The 26,236-nt window shown below is 36.5% G+C and overlaps 3 protein-coding genes across 4 annotated transcripts in view; 2 read left to right on the top strand and 1 right to left on the bottom strand.

Annotated features, from left to right (window-relative positions):
• The window catches only part of LOC130625022 (Fanconi anemia group D2 protein-like), a 43,745-nt gene extending 26,293 nt beyond the window's left edge, over positions 1-17,452 (top strand). For both annotated transcript variants that reach the window (XM_057440106.1, XM_057440107.1), the window contains exons 23-42: positions 352-452; positions 705-816; positions 1,024-1,141; positions 1,712-1,763; positions 1,970-2,046; positions 2,966-3,047; positions 3,783-3,893; positions 5,015-5,137; positions 6,122-6,240; positions 6,498-6,602; positions 7,118-7,245; positions 7,434-7,533; positions 9,114-9,236; positions 10,089-10,188; positions 14,761-14,832; positions 15,329-15,367; positions 15,560-15,634; positions 15,954-16,106; positions 16,454-16,576; positions 17,311-17,452. In XM_057440106.1, coding sequence (XP_057296089.1) covers positions 352-452; positions 705-816; positions 1,024-1,141; positions 1,712-1,763; positions 1,970-2,046; positions 2,966-3,047; positions 3,783-3,893; positions 5,015-5,137; positions 6,122-6,240; positions 6,498-6,602; positions 7,118-7,245; positions 7,434-7,533; positions 9,114-9,236; positions 10,089-10,188; positions 14,761-14,832; positions 15,329-15,367; positions 15,560-15,634; positions 15,954-16,106; positions 16,454-16,576; positions 17,311-17,388 — 1,991 coding nt within the window. In that variant the 3' untranslated portion in view covers positions 17,389-17,452. The remainder of the gene's footprint in view (positions 1-351; positions 453-704; positions 817-1,023; positions 1,142-1,711; positions 1,764-1,969; positions 2,047-2,965; positions 3,048-3,782; positions 3,894-5,014; positions 5,138-6,121; positions 6,241-6,497; positions 6,603-7,117; positions 7,246-7,433; positions 7,534-9,113; positions 9,237-10,088; positions 10,189-14,760; positions 14,833-15,328; positions 15,368-15,559; positions 15,635-15,953; positions 16,107-16,453; positions 16,577-17,310) is intronic.
• Positions 12,935-14,375, bottom strand: LOC130625025 (uncharacterized). Its single transcript, XM_057440109.1, has 3 exons — positions 13,850-14,375; positions 13,638-13,743; positions 12,935-13,494 (listed from the first exon to the last, which is right to left on the bottom strand). Exons 1-3 carry the CDS (start codon positions 13,940-13,942, stop codon positions 12,935-12,937), a joined length of 759 nt encoding a protein of 252 aa, XP_057296092.1. The 5' UTR covers positions 13,943-14,375.
• An 83-nt stretch (positions 17,453-17,535) lies between the features above and the next one.
• LOC130625023 (uncharacterized) lies at positions 17,536-20,703 on the top strand. Its single transcript, XM_057440108.1, has 2 exons — positions 17,536-17,840; positions 18,711-20,703. The coding sequence occupies exon 2, from the start codon at positions 18,711-18,713 to the stop codon at positions 19,605-19,607; it is 897 nt and encodes a 298-aa protein (XP_057296091.1). The 5' UTR covers positions 17,536-17,840; the 3' UTR covers positions 19,608-20,703.
• The last annotated feature ends 5,533 nt before the right edge of the window (positions 20,704-26,236 follow it).

Raw genomic sequence — 26,236 nt, 5'->3', positions numbered from 1 at the left:
GCTTGTATTTTTTCTCTATACTGAGTTTATTTGAAAACATTGCTAAGTAAACTAGTTAGATGCAGATATCAGATCAGAGGACTAGTAATTGGGGGGGTTACGGTAGATTAGTTGACCTTATCCTATCTTGTTTGTTGTGAATGTCAACAACACAGATAAGTAATGATAAGCCCGATATAGTCATACCATTGGACTCAAGCTACCTACGTGCGTTGCAAGCATATGTCGCACATGTTGAAGTGTTTGTGGCTTGCTGTTCTACCAAGGTGGATTGAATCCTGCTCACTGCCAGTAGAACCTTAAAGGTTTTAAAAATGCATCATCTTTATGTCATGTCATCTGTTTTTTCAGGCTGTCCTCTTGTTTTATTAAAAAATCAAGATAATTTAAAAGATGACGAAAAACACATATACTGTACCTCGATTATTTACGCAATTAACTGGATAAGAGAGGTAAAGTGAAGCTTGTATCAATCTTTGCCCTGTAGTGTAATAGCATACATTAATAAACTGGTCTAATTTTGCAATGATACGATTACCTGTTGGTGCAGTGTGTATGTCCATAACACTTGTATGCTATGGTAAAAAGTATCTGTTTTCATTTATTAACTGCATCAGTCTGGCACTTACAATTTCTCTATCATACTCTCTGAATGAAAAAAGCAAGACTTCCCCACTAGTTTCTTCCATCTTGTTGCTTTTTAGACATTAAATGCTTTTTCAAGTGAAGAAGTTGACACTGACGTACGTGGAAAGATCATCTCAAGAATAAAAACTTTGGTAGAATTGCATATCACACTAGAAAAAATGTTGCTTGGTATTTATATTGATTGTTTGTTGGCTTGTTTTCTTTTCTTGTTCGCCTTTAAATTTCAACACTTGCATAAAATTTGAGCTAACTAAGTTTCTGAAAAGCTGCTGGTTGTGTACCATATGAATTCCCTTATGTTGTTTTGCTGACTAATATGTTGTATTTCAGCTTGTACAGGAGCGGTATAAATATGCACAACATAATTAATTTTAGTGACACCTACATTTGATCTACCAGTAGTGGATTTTAGCATTGATCAAAATATCTTATCTCGTATTAAATCATTGAAGGAGGTGATTGATGGACTCCAAGCTAAAAAACCCAAAAAGAGGTATGTTAATTGGTAGTCTATACTTGTTTACATACACTGCTTTCGGAAATTTATGACATGCTAATTTTTAAATCGATGTTAAGGGGAAAGTGTAAGTACTATGACAGGTTTTAACTTGTTTAACATTCATTTCATCAGTGTAATAATAGCCCTTTTAAAAACAGATCTCCATTCCCTGTGACAGTAGTAAAACTTTAGCAGTAAGGGCTTTTAGGGTGGTAACAAAACTTTGACATTAAAGATGAGAGAGGTTTGGCATTGGATGTACATATTAGAATTTGTATACCACCCTGAAGAACACTGAAATGCAGGAAAGCCTTTACTGTCTTAGTTCTTTTACTTACAACTAAAAATATTTCAAAAAGTAACTGCACAAGTGGTCATGTGATTCCTCGTACTGTTGTTTTTTAAATCGTTCACTTGATAAACAACTGATATTTTTAATTCTATGCTCTCTGTAATCCAAAATTTATGCCAAACTAGACTACGGCCTTAGGTGGGGATCAAACCCATGACCTTTCAGATACAAACCAAGTGCCTTACTGACTATGCTATCAACTTCTTCCATAGTAAAACTAAGAAATCAAAAGACGATGTTGTTGAAGAAAATGCAGACGAGAAGGTGTGATATTGTTAGATGAAAGTAGTTTAATATTTTTTGCTGGCTGTTACGTGTTTTGCGTATACTGGAAATTTTAGGAACTATGTTTTTGTTTAGCAGAGTTTTAAATAATTTTCCAATATTTAACTAATATATCTTAAGTTATATAATGGATGCAATCACTTGGATGTGTGTCGTTTATATTAAATTGTGATTTGTCTTTTCAGGAAAGTAAAAATGGAAATGAGACAGCTTTGGGCGAGTCAGCTACATTTTGTATCAATCATTTTCCAGCTTCATTCAGGTGTGATTTAATTTTTGTGTTGTTTTGTTCCTGTACGCACTCAATAGGAAAAACCAACTAACATTAACAGGTCAGGAAAAGCAGTCAATGGGATGTGTTAAATATCTTGTGCTTTTATTGTTAGAGAAGTACATGTGTGTCAGCAAATACAAATGCGTGTAAAAGTAGTTTTGGAGGAACCACTTTCTCTTTTTCTCCAGCCTCTCCATTGTTTGCTAGTTCTTTTTCAGAATAAGTAGTGACATTTGATTCGACGAAATTAACACTGAATGTTAGAGAGAGAGAGAGAGCTGATTTTTTGAAAGCATTTCTTTTTACATTACTGCTTTATTGGTCTATAATAGGTTGGCGAATTCGACAAAAAACCACCAATTTGAATTCTCGCTATAATTAGATTTCGCTTTCCACCAATTTTTTATAAATCTTATTGATAAGAATTTAGGATTTTTATGAAAAAGTGTTTTGATCTCAGTGCAACGATTGACCTTCTTTTACTAAAATTTATTCTTGTTTTTGTCAAGTGCTATTGCCTGATTCAATTCAAAATCAACTTTCTTGTGTTTTTTTCAAACGAAAGCTTTCATCCAATAGCCAAATTAAATTACCACCAAAATTTTTACTTTTTTTTTTTGCTCTCCACCAAGTTAAATTTCGATCAAAATCATTTATTTTTTGCTCTGCTTCGTATTAAATTCCACGAAAATTTAATATTGTCATCCGCCAAATTAAATTCCGCAAGTTTACTTTCCGGCAAATTTTCCTCCAAGAAATAAATTCTTAATTTTACAGTGAACTTAATTTTGTATTAGTTAATTTGTTTGTTTACTGTTTTGTTACGCAAAACAATGGTGTAAAACAAGAGCCTTCATGATCTTTCACATAATACATGCTATGAAGTACTACATAATCATCTGTTTAGACAACTGGATTTGCAGATGTTTTATTCACTTTCATATGGTAGTGTGGACAAAGCCTACGTGGATACAGAAATGCATACAAAAGTTAGTTTTTAATACACAATCTACACACACCATCTAAACATTATGACCTGCAGTCTTGGAATTGCTGTTTCTTTGAAAATTACAAAAAAAAACCCTGTAGCCAGTAGACTACAGTTATGCATGGTGGACATAAACCTTTCTGTTAAGGATTTATTTACTAATTATTCTTGTCTACAGTTTAAAGTTTCATGATTGTCGTCAACACAATAAAAGAAAACTCCTGTCCTGTATCCAATTTAAGGCTTACATCCCCTGAGTTAAGTTAATTTCATATGAACAGCTTGAAAAGTTGTCTATGAATTTATTTATTTTGACGAATCTAGATTGGATTTTGATTTTCGACTAACAATTTCCACTAATTCTTTGTAACATAGCTCTACGTGAGGTACTAAATTTACCAGTTTTGCTGAGGCTTAACTATATTTTTAGCCATTTAGGTGGTCATTATGAACATTTCACATGAATTTTAGTATTCACCATAATTATGCTTTCTAACAACATTGTCATGTTTTAGAGCTACTTGATAATGTCATAATTTAGCATAAGTAACAAAACTATATCTCGAAAGCCAATAAACAATTTTCAAAAAAATAAAAATATTCCTAGTCAACTTTCCAAGCCCCTTTATGTGAAACCAATTTGTTTTTTCGCGAGATGTAAGCTTTAACGAGATAGGGAGGTAAATAAAATAATGTACACATCTACTAACCTTAAAGTTGTACATTTTACCTTTAGACGAAAGGGGAGATCAAACTGCTACCCAGCGAAACAAATTTTCTTCTTGCTGACTTCCTTCGAAAAATTGAGCATTCTTTCACCAATGCTAATCGAAGAACATTTTTAAAGGTATTCATTTGTTTAATGACATTAAGTGACTTGTTGCTACTCAAATGTTTAGCTACTTGTTGCTACTCAAATGTTTAGCGAAAGGTATGCCGCTGAACTTCTTTCATTTTTACTTTATTTGGAAAAGCCTCCTGATAAATATTGTTCGGAAAAAAGCATCATTGGAAATCTTTATTTTTCCCTCTAATCCTCTAAAATTTCATTATCTGAATCATTTTTTTAAATTTGATGCTTTAAAGTTTGTGGTCTATATCGGGCTTACAAGAAATTTGGTATCCTTTTCAATTATCTCGATTTTTTTTAGAAGAAAACCACAATCGCATCAAAATTTCATTTTTTAGAAAATTATCGTGATCCTGAAGACAGATAAAGTTTGTTATCCAAATTCCCAAATTCTACGTAATGCCAAACCTGAATAAGAGATTCAAAATCTTTTGATTGTGCTAGACTAGTTGATTGTTGTGCTAGACTAGTCGATTGTTGTGCTAGACTAGTCGATTGTTGTGCTAGACTAGTCGAGTGTTGTGTTAGACTAGTTGATCGTTGTGCTAGACTAGTTGATTGTTGTGCTAGACTAGTCGATTGTTGTGCTAGACTAGTCGATTGTTGTGCTAGACTAGTCGAGTGTTGTGTTAGACTAGTTGATTGTTGTGCTAGACATGTTGATTTTTGTGCTAGACTAGATTTTTATAGATTAAATTGATTTAAGCTCAACTTTGTTTCAACAAATTGAAATTGAAATGCTACCTATCTACTCATCTAAGCTATGTACAGGAAAGTTACTAAGTTTTACTGTAATTTAAATCAATATAAAATAATGTAAATTCTTTTTAATTTGATGGGTCATTTTTTTCTGTTCCTTTTTCTGATACAAATTCATTGCTGTTTAGAAAATATACAAAATTGATTTCACTTCAACTTTTAATTTCTTCCAAGATTCTGCTAACATGAATAAAATTAGAATTATACATGCAGAAAGATAATCTCATTTCATAGATATTTATAGGAACCAAAATCTAGCTTGATGCATAGAGGAATCTACGAACCAGTCATGATATAGGGAGAAAAAATTTAAAGTTAAAAAACTCACTGTTGTTTAATTTATGCAATTTTATTTTTAGCAATCCGTCTCAAAGATGATTGGTTTCTCTAACTTACCACGTGATATAGAAGTGATGGAGTTTCTTCTCAAGATATTACCATCTTTGTGCGAACTTATCAAAACATGCAAAGAATATTTTACCGTGAGATTTCTGTTACCCTATTCCAGAAAATTAACTAGGTCTGAAATTAACTTTAAAAAATTCGCCTTACTTAAATGTCCCTTGTTTTAGTGTAACTTAAATAAATTAAAAAACGTGCTAATTAATTTAAAACCTGTAATTAAAGTTTAAAAATATATTTTCCTAGCAATAGCAATACAAGGTTCACACACACATGCTTCGATCGCCACAATTGTGATTAAGAAAGGCTAAAGGGAAGCTGGTATTGTAAACGTTAAGAGAAAGTGGTTCTCAAAATGCAGATAAAAATATTTCCATATTAGCGTTAATTTAATGCTTTTTGAAAGTCAGTTGGATAAAATCGCGTTAATTAAATAAAAGTTGTTATAGGCATTCGCGTTAATTTCGTGATCGTAATTTTGTGCTTAGTTAGTTTTCTGGAATAAGGTTATAGTTTGTATGTGGAGATCTAGCATTGAGGTAGGAGCTTCTATTATACCTCCGTTTCTTGGTCGGTTAGGGTTAGGCTACTTTAGCACACCAACGTAATTTAAATCAAAAGCTTTTCTGCTAAATTGTTTATGAGCACAATTTTCCTACTAAACATTTATTATTGGCGGTTTTGCAAAACGTTTTTCGCGGATTATTTTTTGCAGACTTATTTTTCCGCAAAATTAAGTTCTGCAAAAATTTTTAAAAACAGTCATCCGCGAAAAATTATCATGCAAATATTTTATTTTTTGGTTCTGCAAATATTCCTACCGCAGATTTTTTTATCCTTTGAACTTCGATTTCTTTTAGGACCTAAGGCCCTAGGTATTTAGTTCTTCGTTGCTTATTTCAAAATACATTTATTTCTGAAAGCTATGTTAAAATACTGATTTTCAATTAATTTTGCGAATTTGAGAAAATTTAGTCATTTGCAAAAATATATTCTGCAAAATAAAGCGAGGCTTAATGTAGGTTGGCGTATTTTCATTTTTTTTGTTAAAAAATCTTGTGTAGGATATAGATGAAGAGAATGACGGAATTGTAGATTGTGACATCCGACAGTCGGTTGAAAGCACGGAATTCTTTCTTATGTATCAACGTCTGTTGCAAATTATCGTCGTCACACTGAACTGGTATGTGTGTTGCCATATGCTTTGACTCTGTCGGGATTTAAAAATATTGCTACTGCAAAATTTGTATCTTCTTTGCTCAAAATTCAAAATGGAGGTCGTCAGAGAAAAGAGAAATTAAACTTTTTATATTGGTACATACTCCTAGACGTTCTAAATCAAATTTTTTTTTGTTATAATGTATCTTACTGTCGTGTTATTTACGCGTTGCTATACACGAAAATAAGACTTCATGTCACAAACACGATTTTTTATTTTAGGGACGGTTTTCGACGCGATAAAAAGTTACTTACTTGCTTCCTCTCTGCTTTGGTGAAAAATTTAGTGCAAGTGGTACAGCCATGCACGCTTCCTGAAATGGTTAGGTAGGTCGTGTGAAAGAAAAAATAAATCACGGATAATTGACTGGCTTCATTTCGAAGTCATAAATTTGACATACTCGTGTCGTATTTTTTGTTAAAAATAGCAGAAGAGCATTATTCTAAAATAAACCTTATAAAAGATAACTGAACAATTTAAACAACAATATGGGCATAAGACTATCAAATCGAAGCAAAGGATGGGGTATCTATCAATACCATCGTCCCATGCGGCCACTAATAAGCCTATAATAACAGTTTAAGAGAACAATACCGAATCAGGTATTGTTTCCAGTATGTGTGTTGCATAAATGAATGTTTTCTGCAAAACCAATGTATTCCTTCCAGTGAAGGAAATGCTTCTTGTTTTTTGTTGTATGTGCTTCTGTATATCTGCAAAATTCTAAAGATAATGTGTGTAATGTATTTATGCTAAAAAAGGGTTATTCCGCAAATATTTATGCAGGACGAAGGTTCGTCACTTTTGCTTGGTGTCTAATACCATGTTTATGTGTTTTTAGACATGTTTTAAAGTACTTTAATTGCTCCATTGCTATGGCACCTATTACCATAGCAACTCTCACCATCAAATTGTTACTCGCGCTTGCGCATTGGTCAGACGAGAAACGCACACACCATGAGGAAATGAGTAAGTTTTTATTACAAGGAAGGATTTTCGTAATGATTTTAAAGCTACAACCCTGGATATAATATTTTTTTAAAATGGCCAAACAACCAGTGCTCTTTGAAAAAGATGTTTAGACCAAGTAAGGAATACAGAGAATGCGCTAGCTGCTAGTCTGTATTAAAAAATATTTTATCTTCCATGTGAACCAGGAAGACTTCTTAAAACATACCTCAAGAACACATGGATAGGTGAGAACGGAGAAAAAGATAAAGGAGGACAGTTTAATGAGCATTATGCCTTCTTAATCAGGTAGAATTTTTTATTTTAAATTTATTTTTTATTTTTCAAGTTTTTGTTGTTGTTTAGAATGAGATAAACCATTAGGGTGCATGGAAATGGCGAATTAACTCAATCGGTGGGTCAGTCGTAGTTTTCCCGAAGTTTTTCGCTAGTGCGTTTGTTTAGAAGAGATTTTAATGAATTGGTACACTATTAAATAATAGTCCATGGCCCATGCAAAAATCGACGGGTTCGCCCGTTGTTTTATGCCGACAGACAAACGTATACAGGTATTATATAGGTATAAGTTATTTGTGCGTTTGTGTAGACCAAGACATAAGTAACATAAAATTATCTTTATTTGATGGGAAGCAAAAAATGTGCAACTCAATAACAAAATATGCATTACATTACCTAAAGTTTTGTAAGATTATCTCTTTAATAATTGCCATCGTCTGTCTGTCTCTGCGCGGACCCCCCGCTGTGTTGGAAAATCGTGCTACGTAAACACGAATATCAAATGCGATATATTTTTGTCCACTTTTTGTTGCCACGGGTAAATTTAAAGAACGGGCGAACCCGTGGATATTTCCACGGGCTACTGACTAGTCTCTTATAATAATAGCCATATTCTGTCTGTCTCTGCGTAAAATAGTACTTTAAGTAGCGGGACACACGAAATTGCGGTATATAAAGAACGAGCGAATCCGTGGATTTATCCACGGGCCATCAACTAGTACCAAATATTATCTATAAAATTGTTGAAAAAAGTGATTGGTTGGTTTTTTCTTTCACCAAATATGTCTGATTTACTTAAGCTTAAAAAATCTCAATGCCAACTTAAGAGAAACGCCATTATCCACTTTATTGTGGTGCCATGGTATACCATCAAGCCATTATTGTACATTGTAAATGCTGGCAGCGTTTTGTGTTTAAACCATAGTTATTTAGAGTTTGCCGTGCTTGAAGATTCAATCCCAAAATCTTGGTCCAAATCTATTGTCAAAAGACAGCTAGTTCGCCACAATGAGCTAATTCTATACCAGGTTCACGCATTTTGAACTTTTAAATGTTTAAATTGGACCCAAGACTTATAATCGTGTGTCGTTTGGTTAAGGTGAAACTCTTAGAGGCCGACATGACCATTTTCAACGAATTTTGCGACCTTTTTGGCCCCGACGTGGATTAGTTCGATATGTGGGCATGTTAGAGAATGCAACTAGAAAATTTTACTTGCTATCTGCCTGGCTTAAGTGTGAGTTAAAGTAGCGACCTTGCAACCTGCCGGCTGCAGAGTATTGACTGTTTAACGCGTTTGTCCATTAAATGATAAAAAAAACTGTTTCTCCTAATATTTCTGTCCAATCCAATCCAGTAGCAGATATTCGTTTTTTTCCATCAGACTGTATTTTGTTGCAAGTCTCCGCAAGAGGGTTGCAGTAACTTTGCCGTAAATAGACAAAGTCCGAACGGACAGCAATGCTGCGTTTAGAATGCGTTGCAGTAGGTGATGGAATCTATGCAAGTCTAATGATTCAATGGCTGTCATCACACTTAACCCAGTTATTCACATTAAAAAACGTTGTTAAATAAATTTATTCTTCATTCAGGACATACATTAGCATATCTGAAGAACCATTGAAATTAATTGAAGAGTATTGTAAAGGTCCTGTTACCGAACTGATTAACAATAAGACTGCTGATGGAACTACCGAATATCCATGTTTAACAAGGTAAACATCTTAAATAGTATAGTTTAATAGTATAGTGTTAAAAAGCTGTGCTAAAAATGAGATTTTAAGAAGCGCTTCATTGACTAAGCAGTCAATCTGGAAAGCCAAAGTTCTTTGGGTTTAATTTAAAGTTGAAAAGATTAAATTTTCACAAAAGCAAAGAATATTATAAATTACTAGGTAGAATGTAATGTCAGCGCTTTTTTAGAGTCATCACGTGACCATGTAATTAGCTGCTGGTACACATAAGAAAAATATTAGATTAACTGGTAAAATATGATTTGTCAGAAAAAGTTGGTCCTGTTATACATTATTTCTATATAGAAAAACACAGATGTTGTAGCAAGCTAAAACATCTGTTTTTCATTTTTGTCAAGCAACCTCATTTTTAGAGTCTTGGGTTGGGAAGAGGATCACTATAGTGTCTTAGTCAATAAATTGGTCACTTTTTTATTTTTTATTTTTATTTTTTACCAACAATAATAAGACAACATACATAATAAAACGAGCTGTTTAAGCGCTACTATGTATTTCTTCTGAGCAGACTTTTTTCACATTATAACTGGAAAGGTTGCTAAGGGAAATGTGTTAGAGTTTGTTAAGCAGGTTGCCTAAAAATAATACTTCGTTAACTTCAAGATTGTCATTTAGACGATTCGCATGAAAATAATGACGTTGGGTTGATTAAATTTTTGCTAACAGTTTTTATACATTAGCTATGAAAATGTGCCTCGATTGAAACAGGGATTTTGAATTTTCCTTTTTTTTCTTTTTTTTTTTGTTTTTTGTGAAACATGAAAAAGAGCAAATAAAGAATGTCTGATACATAATATTACATGTTTTGTTCTTCAGGTCCTCGTTTTGTTCATTTTATCGAAGCTTCTTTGAGGAACTTATTTCGTTTACAAAAAACGACGTTCATTTTAAGATACAAAACACTGACACTGAGGAGGTAAACTGTATTTATTTTCTAATCAAAAGTATTCAGTCAAAGTTTTATTATACGACTAATTCAATTTTGTGACAATGTTCCTTATTCGAAACAATACAGAAACAGTACCTAATTTGCTCGCGTAGATAATCTCACGGCTTATACAACATATATTTCACAAGTATAAATTTTAGCGAATGAATGTTTCCTTTATTACATATTATTTGGAAAGTTGCCACAAGTAGGTTTTTAGTGGAACGTTTTATGAATGAAATTGTACTCTCTTCTTTTTTCAGAGATTTCTCAAATTACATTTCTTTGATTTCTTTCGCCAGGTATAACTTTTCGCGAAAATTGTCTTGAAGAATATTTTTTGCGGGTACATAATTTCGAGAATTTAGCCGAAATCAACGAAAAGCTCGAAAATCAGTACATTTAACGCATTTTGTAAAGGCGAAGTTACCTTTAAAATATTGCATGTGTAATATTTTAGTCGAAATCAACGAAAAGCTCGAAAATCAGTACAATTGACGCATTTTGTAAAGGCGAAGTTACCTTTAAAATATTGCATGTGTAATATTTTAGCCTAAATCAACGAAAAGCTCGAAAATCAGTACAATTAACGCATTTTGTAAAGGCGAAGTTACCTTTAAAATATTGCATGTGTAATATTTTAGTCGAAATCAACGAAAAGCTCGAAAATCAGTACAATTGACGCATTTTGTAAAGGCGAAGTTACCTTTAAAATATTGCATGTGTAATATTTTAGCCTAAATCAACGAAAAGCTCGAAAATCAGTACAATTACCGCATTTTGTAAAGGCGAAGTTACCTTTAAAATATTGCATGTGTAATATTTTAGCCGAAATCAACGAAAAGCTCGAAAATCAGTGCAATTAACGCATTTTGTAAAGGCGAAGTTACCTTTAAAATATTGCATGTGTAATATTTTAGCCGAAATCAACGAAAAGCTCGAAAATCAGTACAATTACCGCATTTTGTAAAGGCGAAGTTACCTTTAAAATATTGCATGTGTAATATTTTAGTCGAAATCAACGAAAAGCTCGAAAATCAGTACAATTAACGCATTTTGTAAAGGCGAAGTTCCCTTTAAAATATTGCATGTGTAATATTTTAGTTGAAATCAACGAAAAGCTCGAAAATCAGTACAATTAACGCATTTTGTAAAAGTTAACCAAAGCAGTGTGAAATTCGAAGGTCTATTTATCTTCACTTCACAGTTGCTTAAAGCCGGTTTTCCACTAGGCGGATTATTCCGTGCGGAGCGTTCAGCGCAGAGGATATTTTCCGTCCCGCAGAACGCATTTTATTTTTCCACTAAGCACGGCGCCATTATGCAAACAACACCATGAAGTTCAGTCGCCGATTAGTTCTTCTTAAAAAAGTTAAACTATTGAAATTGTTGGCATTAGAAAATGAAAAAAATAATAGAAAATATAAAAAAAGATTCTGGATACGCCAAATTTACCAAGAACGAAAGCAGAAGGGGGAGTTTCATTTACTGATACAGGATTTGAAGCTATATGATCATCAACTGTTTTTCCAATACTTTCGTATGTCTCCTTCTGATTTGGAAACGTTACTGTCTTGGGTAGCTCCCCTTGTTGTAAAGAAAGAAACAAGAATGCGAGAATCGATCAAACCAAGTGAAAGATTATGTGTTACTATGAGATACTTAGTTACTGGAGATGCACAAGTGACTATTGCCTCAAACTTTCGAATGAGCCCAACTGTTGTAGGAAGGATTATCCCCGAAACATGTAGGGCCATATGGGATGCTCTGTCTGACAAAAACTATCTTAAACCTCCAAACTCCCCAGAAGAATGGCAACATGTAGCTCAGGAATTTTATAAAAAATGGAACTTTCCAAATTGCTTAGGGGCAATCGATGGAAAGCATGTTGTGATGCAGGCCCCAGCAAGATCAGGTTCAGCATTCTTTAATTATAAAAAGCAACACAGTATTGTGCTTATGGCAGTGTGCAGTGCACTTTATAAATTTCTAATGGTAGATATTGGAGATACAGGAAGACAAAGTGATGGTAGTGTGTATGGGAACAGCAATCTTGGCTATAGCATTGAGAATAATCTACTTAATATTCCAAAAGCATCAAAACTACCACAGTCAAATCGTGTGTTGCCTTTTACTTTCATAGGTGATGATGCTTTTGGGCTGAAACCTCACATGATGAAACCGTACCCACTTCAAAACTTGGCAAAAGAAAAGCGAGTATTCAACTATAGGCTCTCAAGAGCGCGGCGAGTAGTAGAAAATGTATTTGGGATTGCTGCAAGCCGCTTTCGAATTCTTCGCCGACCCATCATAAGTAAAGTCGACAAAGTTGTATTAATAACTAAAGCAGTGGTGGCATTACACAACTACTTAATGACTGTTTCCAATGCAAATGATACTTATAATTACTGCCCAGAAAACTATGTTGATAGAGGAAGCCAAAACAATATTATTCCAGGTGAATGGAGAAAAGACTCTGAAAGTATCAGTGGTATTCAGGACTTAACAAATTGTAGTTCAAACAATTATTCAAAACAGGCAGCCTTAATTCGGGATGAATTTAAATACTATTTCAACAATGAAGGAGCAGTAGAATGGCAGTGGGATATTGTCAATAGTACAGGACAAAATAAAAACTGAATAATTTATGTCAACATGTATAGAAAATGTACATCCATACAAATACTGTAAAAAATGTTATGTTATGTAAAAAATGTTAAAGAGAAAATTAGTTTTATTCACATGCCTCATCAAACTCAATTTCAAACAACAGCTGCGAAATCTTAATTTTTGCCATTTTGTTCTTCTTGGCAGATAATTTTCTTAAAGTGGGCACTAGGCTACGGCAAAAAAGACTATCTTCACATTCCTCTTTATCACCAGCTTTTAATTCTTTCTCTATTGCATCCAACTCTTTCAAAATTCTATTTCCTTCTGCATTCTCACTACGTTTTCTTTTCTCCCGCTTTGCCGTGACAGTAGCGCTGCCACTGTCCGTAATTTTGTTCAAAATCATAGGAGATTGTGGTGGTGTGAACAAATCTACATCAGGGGGTTGATCAACGCTTTCCTTTGAACACGTTTGTTCTGTATTTTCTTTACTCTGTATCCGTACATTGCTTTCAGTTGGGAAGTTCATAGGTGCTCTTTCATAAAGAAAGGACATCTGTTCAAAATAGTTACATTTTGGTAACGACGAAGCAGCTGCACCTGATATTGTCATCCTTGTTCTTCTGTCGAGACATTTTTTCAGGTTGTCTTTTAAATATTTTAGTTGTTTTTGAAGGAATTCGCCTACAAATAATAAAAAGCCATATATATATACACGGTATATATTTAATATCAGATTCCAAAAATTATGTGATTTTACTTTCTTTCTGAAAATAAAAACAACAGCAAATATATATGTAGCTATGAGATAGTAGGGGTTTACTTACAATCTTTTTGAAATATTCTTGCCAATTCTTGCCATGCATTATTTTTGATGTTTCTGTCTTTGTAATCAGTAGAATAAATGTTCCATAGACATGGAAATTTCCGAACCTACAAATGTTTTAGAAATAGTTATTTGACTATGGCAAACAAAAAAACAGATAACCAAGTTTAGCTTTAGAAAAATAAACTAGCTAGCTAGCTAAGCTCTACTTACTTCCTCTATAAACAATTCTTTGTCAAATTCTGTAACTTGACTCTCTACTGGCGTGCATGACATCAAAATCTGACTAGATTCTGCGAAAGACATCTTATTTCCCTTTTTCTTGTCACAATGGTTCACAATGATGCATTCACAGCTACTGCTTCGCTATTTCCTTTCAGCTTTCAGCTATTTTAAATTTTATGTAAAACACACGAAATCAAGCATTTTGATTGGCTCGCGGAATTTACAGTGGCGGAAAAGTCGAGTCCGGTTCAACTTTTAATTCCGCGCGTAGCGGAACGCCTTTGGCGGAATTTTCACAAGAACAACAATGGCCGCTCCGCTCCACACGGAATAATCCGCCTAGTGGAAAACCCGCTTAAGGCTTCTTAAAAGGTTCACTTGGTTCGGTTACTTGTTATATCTTGTACTTTAAGAACAGAAATTTCGCAGTAATTTAACCTTGTTTCCTTCGGATGCACGTCTTAGTTACTCAACTGCTGAAAGTTTATTCCAACGAAATCTCGAAAATAATAAAAAATAAAAAACGCAAAAATTTATTCCCGCGAAAAGCTTTAACATATCGTCAACTTTTAGTCAAAATATAGTTTTTATTTATTAAAGTCACGAACCGCGTAAACTTCACCCGCGAGATATACGAAACTTGAATCCGCTAAAAGTTTTTCCCGCAAAATTTTTACAAAGACAGTGAATTGACACCGCGAAAGTATATAACCGTTTTGTTGTTGTTGTTATTGTTGTTGTTGTTGTTGTTGTTGTTGTTGTTGCTGTTGTTGTTGTTGTTGTTGTTGTTGTTGTTGTTATTGTTGTTGTTGTTGTTGTTGTTGTTGTTGTTGTTGTTGTTGTTGTTGCTGTTGTTGTTGTTGTTGTTGTTGTTATTGTTGTTGTTGTTGTTGTTGTAGGACGTGGAAGAGCGTTTGCAATTGGTACAAACATCAATCCGGTTATTCCAAATGTTGAATTCGTTTGTGAAGGTGGGTGAATTTTTACGCAACCTCTTCCCCAGTCTTATTTGCATCGATGACATTGGCAAAAAATATAAAGAAATTTTTTATCAACATACAACAAGTTTTTAATTCTAATTTTAGACCAGAAGTAATGTTCTAATTTACTTTTCAAAACAGGGGTCTGGATCCATAACTTTAAAAAATATCTATATTATAATACCCGTATACGTCTGTCTGTCACGCAAAATGATAGCTTAGCTGCGCAATAGCGAGAAGCACGCAATGCGCTATAAAAAGGACGGGCGAACCCGTGGATTTTCCACGGGCTAACGACTAGTCCTATAAAATTAGGAAATATCCAGATTAAACCCGAAAATTTGTTTCTTACGAAAAAACGGTCGCTTTAATGTTAAGACAAAATAATATTACTTTATAAAAGAGTTGTAAACCTCTATTTTATTTTTACTTTGACCTATAACTTGCACAGTAAGAAGACAAAAAAAGTTCTCCATTCTTCTTACAGGGAATAGATACACGACAAGTGCTTATTACGTCATTAAAGGTATAACTGTGTTAATATGAATCAACTCCACTGTTCTCCATTGACTTGTGTTTTTCTGGTTTGCAATAGTATTTAAGTTTTATGAAAGACTCTCATAAACTTTACTGACACTTATGCTTGCATAGACTGTTTCTAATTAGAATAATTGGTTTCTAAACTTTTTTACCCATTTATTTATTTTTTTGTGTTTAGTGTTCGAGATTGTACTTGGAACAGTTCCTACGGTCTGTGATGCCATTATTAGATAAAACGCTGCGAACGAATAAAGTATGTTGCTTTGCTGTTTGTTTGTTTGTTTGCTTGATGTGTCAGATTGACTTCTGATCAGGCCTATTTTATTCTATTTTACATTTTTTGTTTGAAATTTTGCTATTTATATTCCACCAGATTGTGAGATAACGGACATTGCTTAAAACTACCCTAGGCATTTTATAAAAATCCTAATAAGTAAAAATTCACCATTAAATGAATAAAGCTATGGATCACAAACTTTTGAATGTCGTGAATGATATTGCTGAAAAGCCCCACAATGTTTTTGATGGTGCGTTTGATTAGCGCTATTCAACATACAGAAACCTTTCTTTAGGATTTGGTACACAGTATTCTGAAAGGTGCGCAACAGAGTACGAGATCATTACAACATCTCTGCGGACATTCGAAAGTTGCCAAAGATATCACCATGACAACGCACGTACCGGGTTTAAAAAAATGCTTGGAAATGTTCGTGTTTCGCGTGAAGGTAAATAATACTTGCACATCTCTTTATAGTGAAATCCTATAATCGCGAAGGTTCATTCCCGTGGTGTATATTAAAAAAGACTAATCGCGAAAATTGATTATCTTGGGATAGAAAGAAATAGATGAAGTAATGAAATCTAAAACGTTAATGGCGTCCATATTACTTTCGTTTGTAAAAGTTTGCATCGATTATGGTCATTTGTAGTACCAACCTGCCGTAAATGTCGCAACTTAAAACAGGTTATTCTACTTTGGTTAAATCGTGTAGTAGCCTCGCAAATCCATTCCCCGTCGCATTGAGCTGATAAAAATAAATTTTAACTTTGGAAATAACAATTTCGTTTCCAGGCTACACTCGTCTACAATCACTGTGACGCTGCTTTTTGGTTGGGTAATTTAAAGAACCGAGATCTCCATGGAAACGAGATTGTTTCGCAAGTTAATGCTACAGTGGTAGAGACGACCGCACAAGTGAGATATAAGTTTTTCTGTACTTAATAATTTTGGTGGGTTGATAACCTGGTGCGTAAATATTAGTAAATGTTGCAACTCAACCAGTTGTACACGAAACGGAATCGGTTGTAAACAAAACGGAATCGATTGTGCACAAAACGGAATCGGTTGTGCACAAAACGGAATCGATTGTGCACAAAACGGAATCGATTGTGCACAAAACGGAATTGGTTGTATACAAAACGGAATCGGTTGTATACAAAACGGAATCTTTCGTAAAAAAACGGAATCGGTTCTATTTAAAACGGTAAAACTTTGTTGTTGTTTTCTGGTTAAATATATGTTACGTGAAGTGTTTGTAAGAAAGCACTGTTTAGTTTCAAGATCAAGGCTCTTGCACGTTTGTTTTTGTTTGCTTTTTTATTATAACCTAGTGTTGTAGGCTTTATTTGCCAAAAATTAAGAATATCTCAGTAACATACTGAGCCTCCACAAAGTTTTTATGCTTAAAAATTTTATGAATAAAAAATGTGGGGGTCGGATTTATTGTTTTTTTCTTTCCTAATAATACATGCATTAACAAATATTAGTGCATTTTATAAAACGAGCAGTTAATAAAATGTTAATAGCTTTTAAAAATGTTCAGTTAAGAAAGTAAAAGGAGTAAGAACATCCAGTGTCGGAATGTATATGTGTTGATATGAAAACGTATAAAAACACTGTGAAGATGACACGAATTTGTGTTGTTTTAGAATGAAGATACTACAACAGAATGTGATGAAGAGGAAGAAGAAGATGGTGAAACTGAAGAATGCAGCGAAAGCTTTTAAAGGATTGTAAATACTATATATTATATTTTTGATAAAACAAGAAGCTTTTATTCCACTAGAAAAATTGTTTTTGTTATTGGAAATTTAATTATCACAATCATGTTTTTTGAATACCGGCGTACGACACAAACAGCTCCGTTGTCTCGCCTGATCTTTGTTTAGTTTTACACTAAAGACAATGTGGGTGATTGAGGCAACTTGTGAGTTTAGTGTTAGGTAAAACCTTCAGCATAGCAAACTGATCGGCTGATCACTCACTTGTCGGTTAGCGATAAGTAACTGACTTTCAAAAGTAATTGTATCCTCTTCAGCATAATGAATAGCTGTATCTCTGTAGGAAACTGCTGTTCTGTATAATAAACGTTTTCAGAACTAGCTCTCATTGTATAATATACAAAGCTGCTGGATCGTGTTGTCAAAAACTTCTGTTTCCTGTTTTATTTCAGTATGAGGTAAGAAAAATTGTATCTAAATGCAAGCTCAACTTTTTATATTGTTTCTCATTATTTATATTTCACTATATTTATCTTTACCACACCCAACGTAATTATTTAATTCAAGCGCACTCTATGGAGCAGCAGTACAGTTCTTATTGAAACTTGAGTCTCTCTCACTGGCCTGATTTTATCTCATCTTCATTACTATGGTTTCAGTGAATGGAAATATGGTAGTGGAATTTTCTTAGAGTCAAAGCCACATGAAGCAAGTTATTCTATCCGTTCATAAAGATAATAAAAACACAAGAAACAACACTTTTTCATCTTTTTTTAATACGACACTGGATTCATTGGTTGGCTTGCAAGAGAATTATTGTTTAGGCCAATTATAATCAAGCAATTTAAACTCTACGTTTAATCATTCGATCCCACGGCTTCCTACGTTTTTATATTGGAACGGAATCAAGAGAAGGTTTTCATGTTCGTTGCCAATATAAAAAGCCTAAGAAGTACTGGGAACGAGGTGGGATACCCGATTACTTTTGTTGCTTTTCTTCGACAACACAAATCCTCAGTGAGAAGAAGCTTAGCGATTATTAATTAGTTAACCCCTGGGGATGAGTTTGAATTAAACTAATGCAGTTTGTGCCAGTGGAAATTATTTAGGAGGAAGAAAGTACCTTGTGAAGACTGTTGAAGCGATTTTCGGGTACATTGCATATGCGCATAAACAGGGAATTTAAAATTTCGCAAAAGTTTCCAATTTTACAGTATGCAAGTATAATTTCGCAAGTTAGCTAGTCAGTAGGAGCGGATTGTTTTGTTGTTATGTAGTAAGTCGTTACAAACAATTATTAGGATCTGCATTCATTGTTACATTTCTAGATGAAAAAGAATCCAACCATGTTTTGGAAAGCATTTTTTGCAGTGTTAATTCACGCTTCACACGAGTATCCGCTGACTACAAATCGACCTTCAGTTTCACGCAGGTTTCCATTAACCACAAATCGACCATCACTGCCAAGAACAATCTCAGCAATGGTACATCAAACTCCTTCAGCATTACCTGTTAGACCAACAACTAGACCTCGTTCCAGTCTTCCAATCAGATCTTCAACCAGGCACATGACCACACCTCGTCAAAAACCAACAACCGGTGCTCCTACACCTCGGTTATACTCTACAGGGCATGCAAATCCGGTTCAACCTCAACAACTAACATTTGATGTTCCAGCAACGCCTAAAAAGCATCCACATCCAATTCATCCGGTGCATCATGTTCATCCGGTGCACCACGTTCATCCGCCGCACGATCCAATAATAGTCGGTCCCACTCCTTTACCGGTTAAACAAGGTCCAGATCCGGTGCGTCCGGAAATACCGTGTTGTCATCCGCATGTTGTTCATGAGCCGGTTCCTCCTAAAGAACCGGTAATGTTAGACGTTCCATGTTGTTGTGATTGTTGTTGTGATAATTGTAATGATTGTAATGGTTGCAAGAACTGCACACCGTGTATAAACTGTCCGTGGTCAGACTGGACATGTAACTGTTGTCCGTGTTCAAACTGTCCACAAAATAACTGTTGCAGTTCCTGTCAAACTACCAATCAAAATTGTTGCAACTCGTGTATGAACTGTCAACAACCACCTTGTTGTCAACAAACACTACAAAAGAGTGGCGCAACGCCACCAAATACAGTGACTGCAAAATTACCGGCACCGATAGTACCAATGCCATCTATACCACCGATGCCTCCTTATCCGGAGTTTAGAAATTTTTAATAGCTTTTTTTTATCACGCTTGTAAATATCATGTACAGATGAATCGTTATGACTAATAGGTACTTGATAGGAATATAATATATTTATTCTTTAAACTGGATCTTTTTCGGGTGTATTAGTTAAATTTAACCTGTCTTTAATTTTCTTTCATATTCTGTGAACAGATTCTAGCCTTGTTAAATGATTTTTTTTTTCGCGGAGAATTAGGCAAATTGACCATGAAAGGTAACCTCGTCCCAAGAGTTTTTGTCTCCCCAGCGCTGCTCTTATTGACGTGTTCATCTCGTCACATATACAAAAAGAGACAACGGGCCCTTTTTTTGCGCAGATCTATGGTTATGTAAGCAGTCATGTTTGTACAGCGTTTATGTTTCCACAATATTGTACCCAAGGCTTTTTCACTTTTTGTTGGTGCAAAAATAGTAGCAGATTTGTGTTGAAAGTGACTGTTTTGTATTTAAATTCCTATACGAACGAGAGTGACAAAAAAAGGTCTAATTTTCCCAATTTGCAATTTCGTTCCTAGGGCATCTTGTGTCTTTCCTGTCATAGGGACGCAGTTGGAAGCAACAGGCTGGTACTAGCCGAAATAAATGAGGCACAACCACTTTACCTCAATTTTTTTGTATCTGTAGAAAAACAGAAGGTGCCAGGCCTGGTGAACAAGCGGAATAAAAAACAGAGACTTTCAAATTAACGTTTCCCTTTGATAATTACGTCATTTCCTTCTGTACAATCTTGCAAGCACACTAATTAATTATTCATGAATTTTGATTTAAAGAGGAATTGCTGAGGCAGAGATAAGGAAATGTAAGTTCTGGCACATCACGCGCACGCCCCCAGTCTAACACAACAAGCCCCCGATCATCCAATACAAGTCCTATCATGCTGTGCTTAGTCATTCATATTAAGGTAAAGTCTTTACCATGCAGTGTTTAGTCATGAATATCAAGGTAGCACTCCAACACAAAAAGCCCCTACTAAGGCTTATTCTCAAGCGGAGAATTTAGGTATTGCTTACATACTGTACAGACTGAAGTTATTTTAAGACGTCATTTCTGCTTTCTTCCCTCCCTGAGCTCGCGTTCGTTAATGGCGTCAACAAGTTATTTAAACCTTTGACATAGTTGCTCCTTCAGCAGCATATACCTTTGTTTTTCCTGTATAATTAGGCTAAACTCATAGTCGCTAATAAAACCATTTTCTACCGCCTTTGAGATAAGATTAACGATGGAATTCAGCTTTAATTCCGCAAGTAGCATGATACTCTCGTGTTTCTTGGATTTGACACTTAACCTCTTCGAAGCGTTTCTGAGACCAACTTGCACTATTCTCATGGCTATCGTTATGCCTCCCATCGCGATACAGAGAGAAGCCCCAGACCCGTAGCCAATGCTCCAATTCCGACACCCGAGGTGATAATGCTGACACTCAACAGACCATGGTCACAGTATCGGACCCAACTACCATGCATTTTGCACTTTTTGCAAGCCCGTCCCGCTCCTTGATTTCCTTTTGCAGATACTGTTCAATTTCCTCGATCCTTTTGAGCCTGTAGACCTGGCTTTCCTCCGGTATGTCTGCATCAGAGGCACTTGGTAAATTCGGATATAATATGGTCACATCATTCATTTATTTTTTTAGTAAATGCATCGTAATTCCGGTGAGGGATACATTTTTCTAATAATGGTGTTCGTCTGTAAGCATGAACTCAAGTCTGTCTGTAGAACCCTTCAAAGGAAGGTAGATCGGAGTCTCAAAACTCCAGGTTAGCATGTCCCCTAAGCATTTAACTCTTTGGTGGAGAACAAAGCGAGAGTTTTAGACTTTTTGCCGTATAGTAGGCAGTCGTCTTCGTCCAACTGAGGACAAACAAGGCGTAGCCGAATATAGATTTCAGTCTTGTAGTACCCATCATAATCCCTCTTTGTATAGTCTTCCCGCCGGCTGGAGGGGGTCTGTTAATCATCACCGTATACCCGTCACTAACACATTTTTCAGGACAAACAGCTTAAATTTGTCCTTTGCCTGGCTAATCACAATGGTCGCCAGATCCTCGATCCTATGCAGACCGTTCATGATCTCAATTTGGGTAACCCACTGATCAGGTTCTACCTTGCGAATCGTGAGGTCATTGTCGCTATAAATGTTCAGCCACGTAGGTCGACTACTAATAGATTTCAGGGCAATTCTCGTACCCTGTCCAAGGTAATCCTCAAACATGGTAGGTTTTTCGATATCAGTAATATAGATTTGCTTCATTCCTTTCTTGTTAGAAGAAAAGAATGAATATCTACTCGTACAACCCCAAGGCAAAGTCCAACAGGAGAGAATGGTCCCTGAGTATCACCAACCTAGAACACCAGGACCTATACGTGTCCACAGAATCCCATATTTCCGTGGTCTTTCCCGAGTTTACCAAGTATGCCATCAAAGTTCCAACGACCTATCTTGATGAACCCGTTCAGGTGGGGCAGGCAGGACAGGCCTTGGACTATTGGAACATCCAGGTCAACTTCGCTACCCACTGCGACACCACGTCATTAGGCATCTCTGCTAAGCACATGACGGGTCCCGTACCCCTTGTCAACTCGATCTTAAAATTCCACGTCTACTACCACATGCATTGTATATTAGCACGAATACCCATGCCATTTCAGGATGACTTCCACCAGTACAAAAACCCCTACTCCACCTCTGGGTATGCACAAGTATTTCGCAAATATGGTGCGGACCCGAACGTTTTGTACAAATTCAAGGCAGTCATGTTGTCACTCACCAACGGTTCATGATGGCCTTAGGTTTAAGGGGACTGGGCAAAGTTCATCATCTCGACATGTCAGGACCTAACGCCGGAAGGTCTGACAAAATTGAGTGAGAGTATCCACGTCTACGTGGTCTTGTTTCTGGGATCGCAGACGGGGGCTAAGGCCTCCATGCTTGGTTCATGTGTGGACAACTATATGGCCAGGCAAATCTTGCTGCAAAAATTTGAAAGTATCGTGCGGCGTGAGGAGAATGTAGGGCATGATATCACCCAATTTCAGAAGGTTCTGCAGTATTCCAGAACTCCGTTGAATTTTGTGGTTATGCCAAGATCTTACATGTTGCCTTCTAATATAAACCTACGCATCGGTAGAATCTAGGGTTTTAACAACAACATCTTGATCACCCCTGCAAACGTTATTGTTGCGGTCTAGGTTGATGTAAACAAGCCTATTGAGAAGCATACTACACACCCTAAGCATGCAAACCTCCTAGGCAGGCTATCGAGCCAACCACACACAGGGAGGTGAAAACCATTCCTCAACGTGATATCATGAGGGATGCGGCTGCTGCACCCCTTATGTCAGATCAACATGAGGATACTAAAGCCACCCTGATTACGGTAGAGGTAGGGCTCATCCTAGCGTACATATGGCTAAGGTAAGGTCTAAGGCCAAACTTATTTTTTTCCCAACATAGACCAGTACAAAAGCTACAGAAGCAGCGATTTCCATTTACAGATGTTTGGCTGCGTTTTGACAATTTTCGCAGCCACTCTGAGAAAAACTGAGACCACAGTATCAATAAGCCCGGGTAATGTTGGACCTGCCTTACCTGCTAAGTATTTCAGGAATTTTCCCAATCGTTCCAACTGCTTCTCTACAAAACCCTTCCCTGCAGTACCTCCTGCACCTCCAGCCCTTCCCCTTCCTTTAACATGGTGGAAAACAGTAGGCCAATAGCCGAGACTGTACTCGCTATCGTAATACCCTGCTTTTTGAACAAGATCATGAGCTTTTCAACCGGAGATTTATCGCCTTCTGCAATCTTCATGAGGGTTTCCTTGATGGCCTTCAACTGGCTAACTATATTGAGGAAAGTAAGTCGTGTGCTTTCTGTTCAGCCTTTTTTGATCCTCCAGTTTTTCAATTTCCTCCCTAACCTTTGCGATATCCCCATCCCAAATTTCTTGTTGTTCCAGCTGTATCCTTTTTTTTCTCAAGTCTTTTTACCTTGGCCTTTGCCGTTTTAATCTCACTATCATATGAGATCATCTTGCTTTTCAGTAGTTTCAAATTACCCCGCATGGTTTGAATTTCGAGGTTTACCTCCCTTCTTCCACGTTCACTGAATACTTCGTCGCCACCAAACGAAGTATCTTCTTGTATAAAACTCTCAGTATCATCGAAAGCATCTTTAACGTTTCCAACAAAGGTATTCATTTCGATATATTCACCCTTATCCTCGACCTCTTTCTCTATGCGCCTATACCTTTGCAGGAGATTCTGGCCCCTTGCCCTACTACCTTTGCTGGGTGTTTTATAATCAACAAAACCCAGGGTTTTCAGACGATTCAGCCCTAACAACTCTTTTATCCCGGCTTTTAAGTTACCATCCTGATTCGTAAACACTAGCTCTTTGGAAGTTTTATTCCCTATCGCTAAGCCTTTGACAATCCTAAACATATCGTAATGTTTCGCATTAGGCAGCCCCAGTTCATCCTTAAGATGTTCGTACAGCCCGTCTACATTGATTCCAGTATTTCTTCCCTAAGCCTTGTTGTGGCGCCCCCTGGCCCTGCTGTTCTTCCTCTGGCGTTGGCACTGGAGGCGTCGGTGTTGGCGTCAGCGCCGGGGGTCTTCAGGTCTGTCATCCGGGAGGTCCTTCTCTGGCGTGAAATCATGTTCGTATACTGGATTTGTCGGCATATTTGTTTAAAAACTCCTCTATATAAATAAAGATATGAGTGCATTCGGAACTAAACTAGATCCTTAACAGGAGGTGAAACAGCTTTCTGGTACCAAGGGTAAAAAACAGCGTGTTCAAATCAGTAATACACCCTCGACCATCTCTCAGAACGAAAACCTGTGCGTGGACACTCCCAACATGCGACAGGACGAGGTGATCTTTCCAGGGTCTATAAAACTACTCTTTGACCTATATTGGCAAGGCGTTGGTTCGAGACCTGCGTATTACCTTGAATGGCAACGAAGTACAACATATCAGTGACTACAACACGCTTGCAGTCTACCGGGATCTCTGGCTACCCAAGTTCGACTGTAAAAATAAGCTGATTTTAGAGGGTATCAACCCTAACGACGGTACAATCCGGGCCCTGCAGATGAAGGCCACTGACCATGCCTGCACGGACGAGGAAAAAGCAGTCGTCTGGGCGTATAGTAACACCTTCTGCATACGCCTTGGAAATATGTTCCAATTGACGAGAGATCCTCCTTCTATCAGGCAGGATTACATGACGGACTCCAATTTGGATCAAAGGAAATGGTCAACGGACAAAATGGTGCATCAAATGCTTCGATGTTAGCAAGGTTTCAAAGGAACGTACAAGGTGCCCGCATCAAAAGATTAAATCAACGTGCCAGGAATGCTTCGGTGGAGAAATATGCATCGAGCATGGTAAGCGAAAATCACAGCGTAAAGACTGTGGGGTTGGTCATATTTGCAGGGAGGATAAGGTCCCAGTGCAAAGAATGCGGAGGTGGAAGCATATGCAGCGAGCATAAAAAACATAGGGCAATATGTCCAATTTGCAATCCTCCTATCGACTTTTGAGGACCTGAGTGAGGTTCCTGATCACCTGGTGAAGAACTTTTACCCACGTTCTTCTGCAAGTTTTCATTGTTCCTACGATTCTATTCCGCAAATCTCTTGCCAGCAGCAACGCAGCCTTCGTTCTTCTTGCTTATGACTTGGTTGGCTTCTTGACTCATCTCTTATAAATCTTGGCTTATGAGAAATTATTTCTTTTTTACTCCAAGATGGATAGTAAGAACCTGATCTTCAAGTATCTCCGTACTCTCTTTTATCCCCTTGAGTATAGCTTCGGGGGTGTTTATATCTCTCCCCAAGTATCTCAAGAACTCTCTAAAGGTCATGGGTTCTTCCCGCAGGTTGCTGCTGATTGATAATAACACTACACGCGCTTCTCATCTTTGTTCTCTTTAATCTCCGGCCTATCCTCTTTTTTCCCCATGGAGAGAGGACATGTGACTTGGAGTTTTGAGACTCCGATCTACCTTCCTTTGAAGGATTCTACAGACAGAATGAAGTTCATGCTTACAGACGAACACCATCATGAGAAAAATGTATCCTTCACCGGAATAACGATGCATTTACTTGTAGAATAAATAAATGATGTGACCAAATTATATCCGAATTTACCAAGTGCCTCTGATGCAGACATGCCGGAGGAAAGCCAGGTCTACAGGCTCAAAAGAATCGAGGAAATTGAACAATAACTGCAAAAGGAAATCAAGGAGCGGGACGGGCTTACAAAAAGTGCAAAATGCATGGTAGCTGGGTCCGATACTATGATCATGGTCTGCTGAGTGTCAGCATTATCACCTCGGGTGTCGGAATTGGAGCATTGGCTACGGGTCTGGGGGCTTCTCTCTGTATCGCGATGGGAGGCATAACGATAGCCATGGGAATAGGGCAAGCTGGTCTCAAAAACGCTTCAAAGAGGTTAGCTGTCAAAACCAAGAAACACGAGAGTATCAGGCTACTCGCGGAATTAAAGCTGAATTCCATGGTTGATCTTATCTCGAAGGCGATAGAAAATGGGGTTATTAGCGACTATGAGTTCAACCTAATTATGCAGGAAAAACAAAGGTATATGCTGC

This window comes from Hydractinia symbiolongicarpus, chromosome 14, assembly GCF_029227915.1.
Source record: "Hydractinia symbiolongicarpus strain clone_291-10 chromosome 14, HSymV2.1, whole genome shotgun sequence".
NCBI classification, from domain to species: domain Eukaryota; kingdom Metazoa; phylum Cnidaria; class Hydrozoa; order Anthoathecata; family Hydractiniidae; genus Hydractinia; species Hydractinia symbiolongicarpus.
Note: the sequence above shows the minus strand (reverse complement) of the source record. Positions and strands in the feature narration are given on the sequence as shown.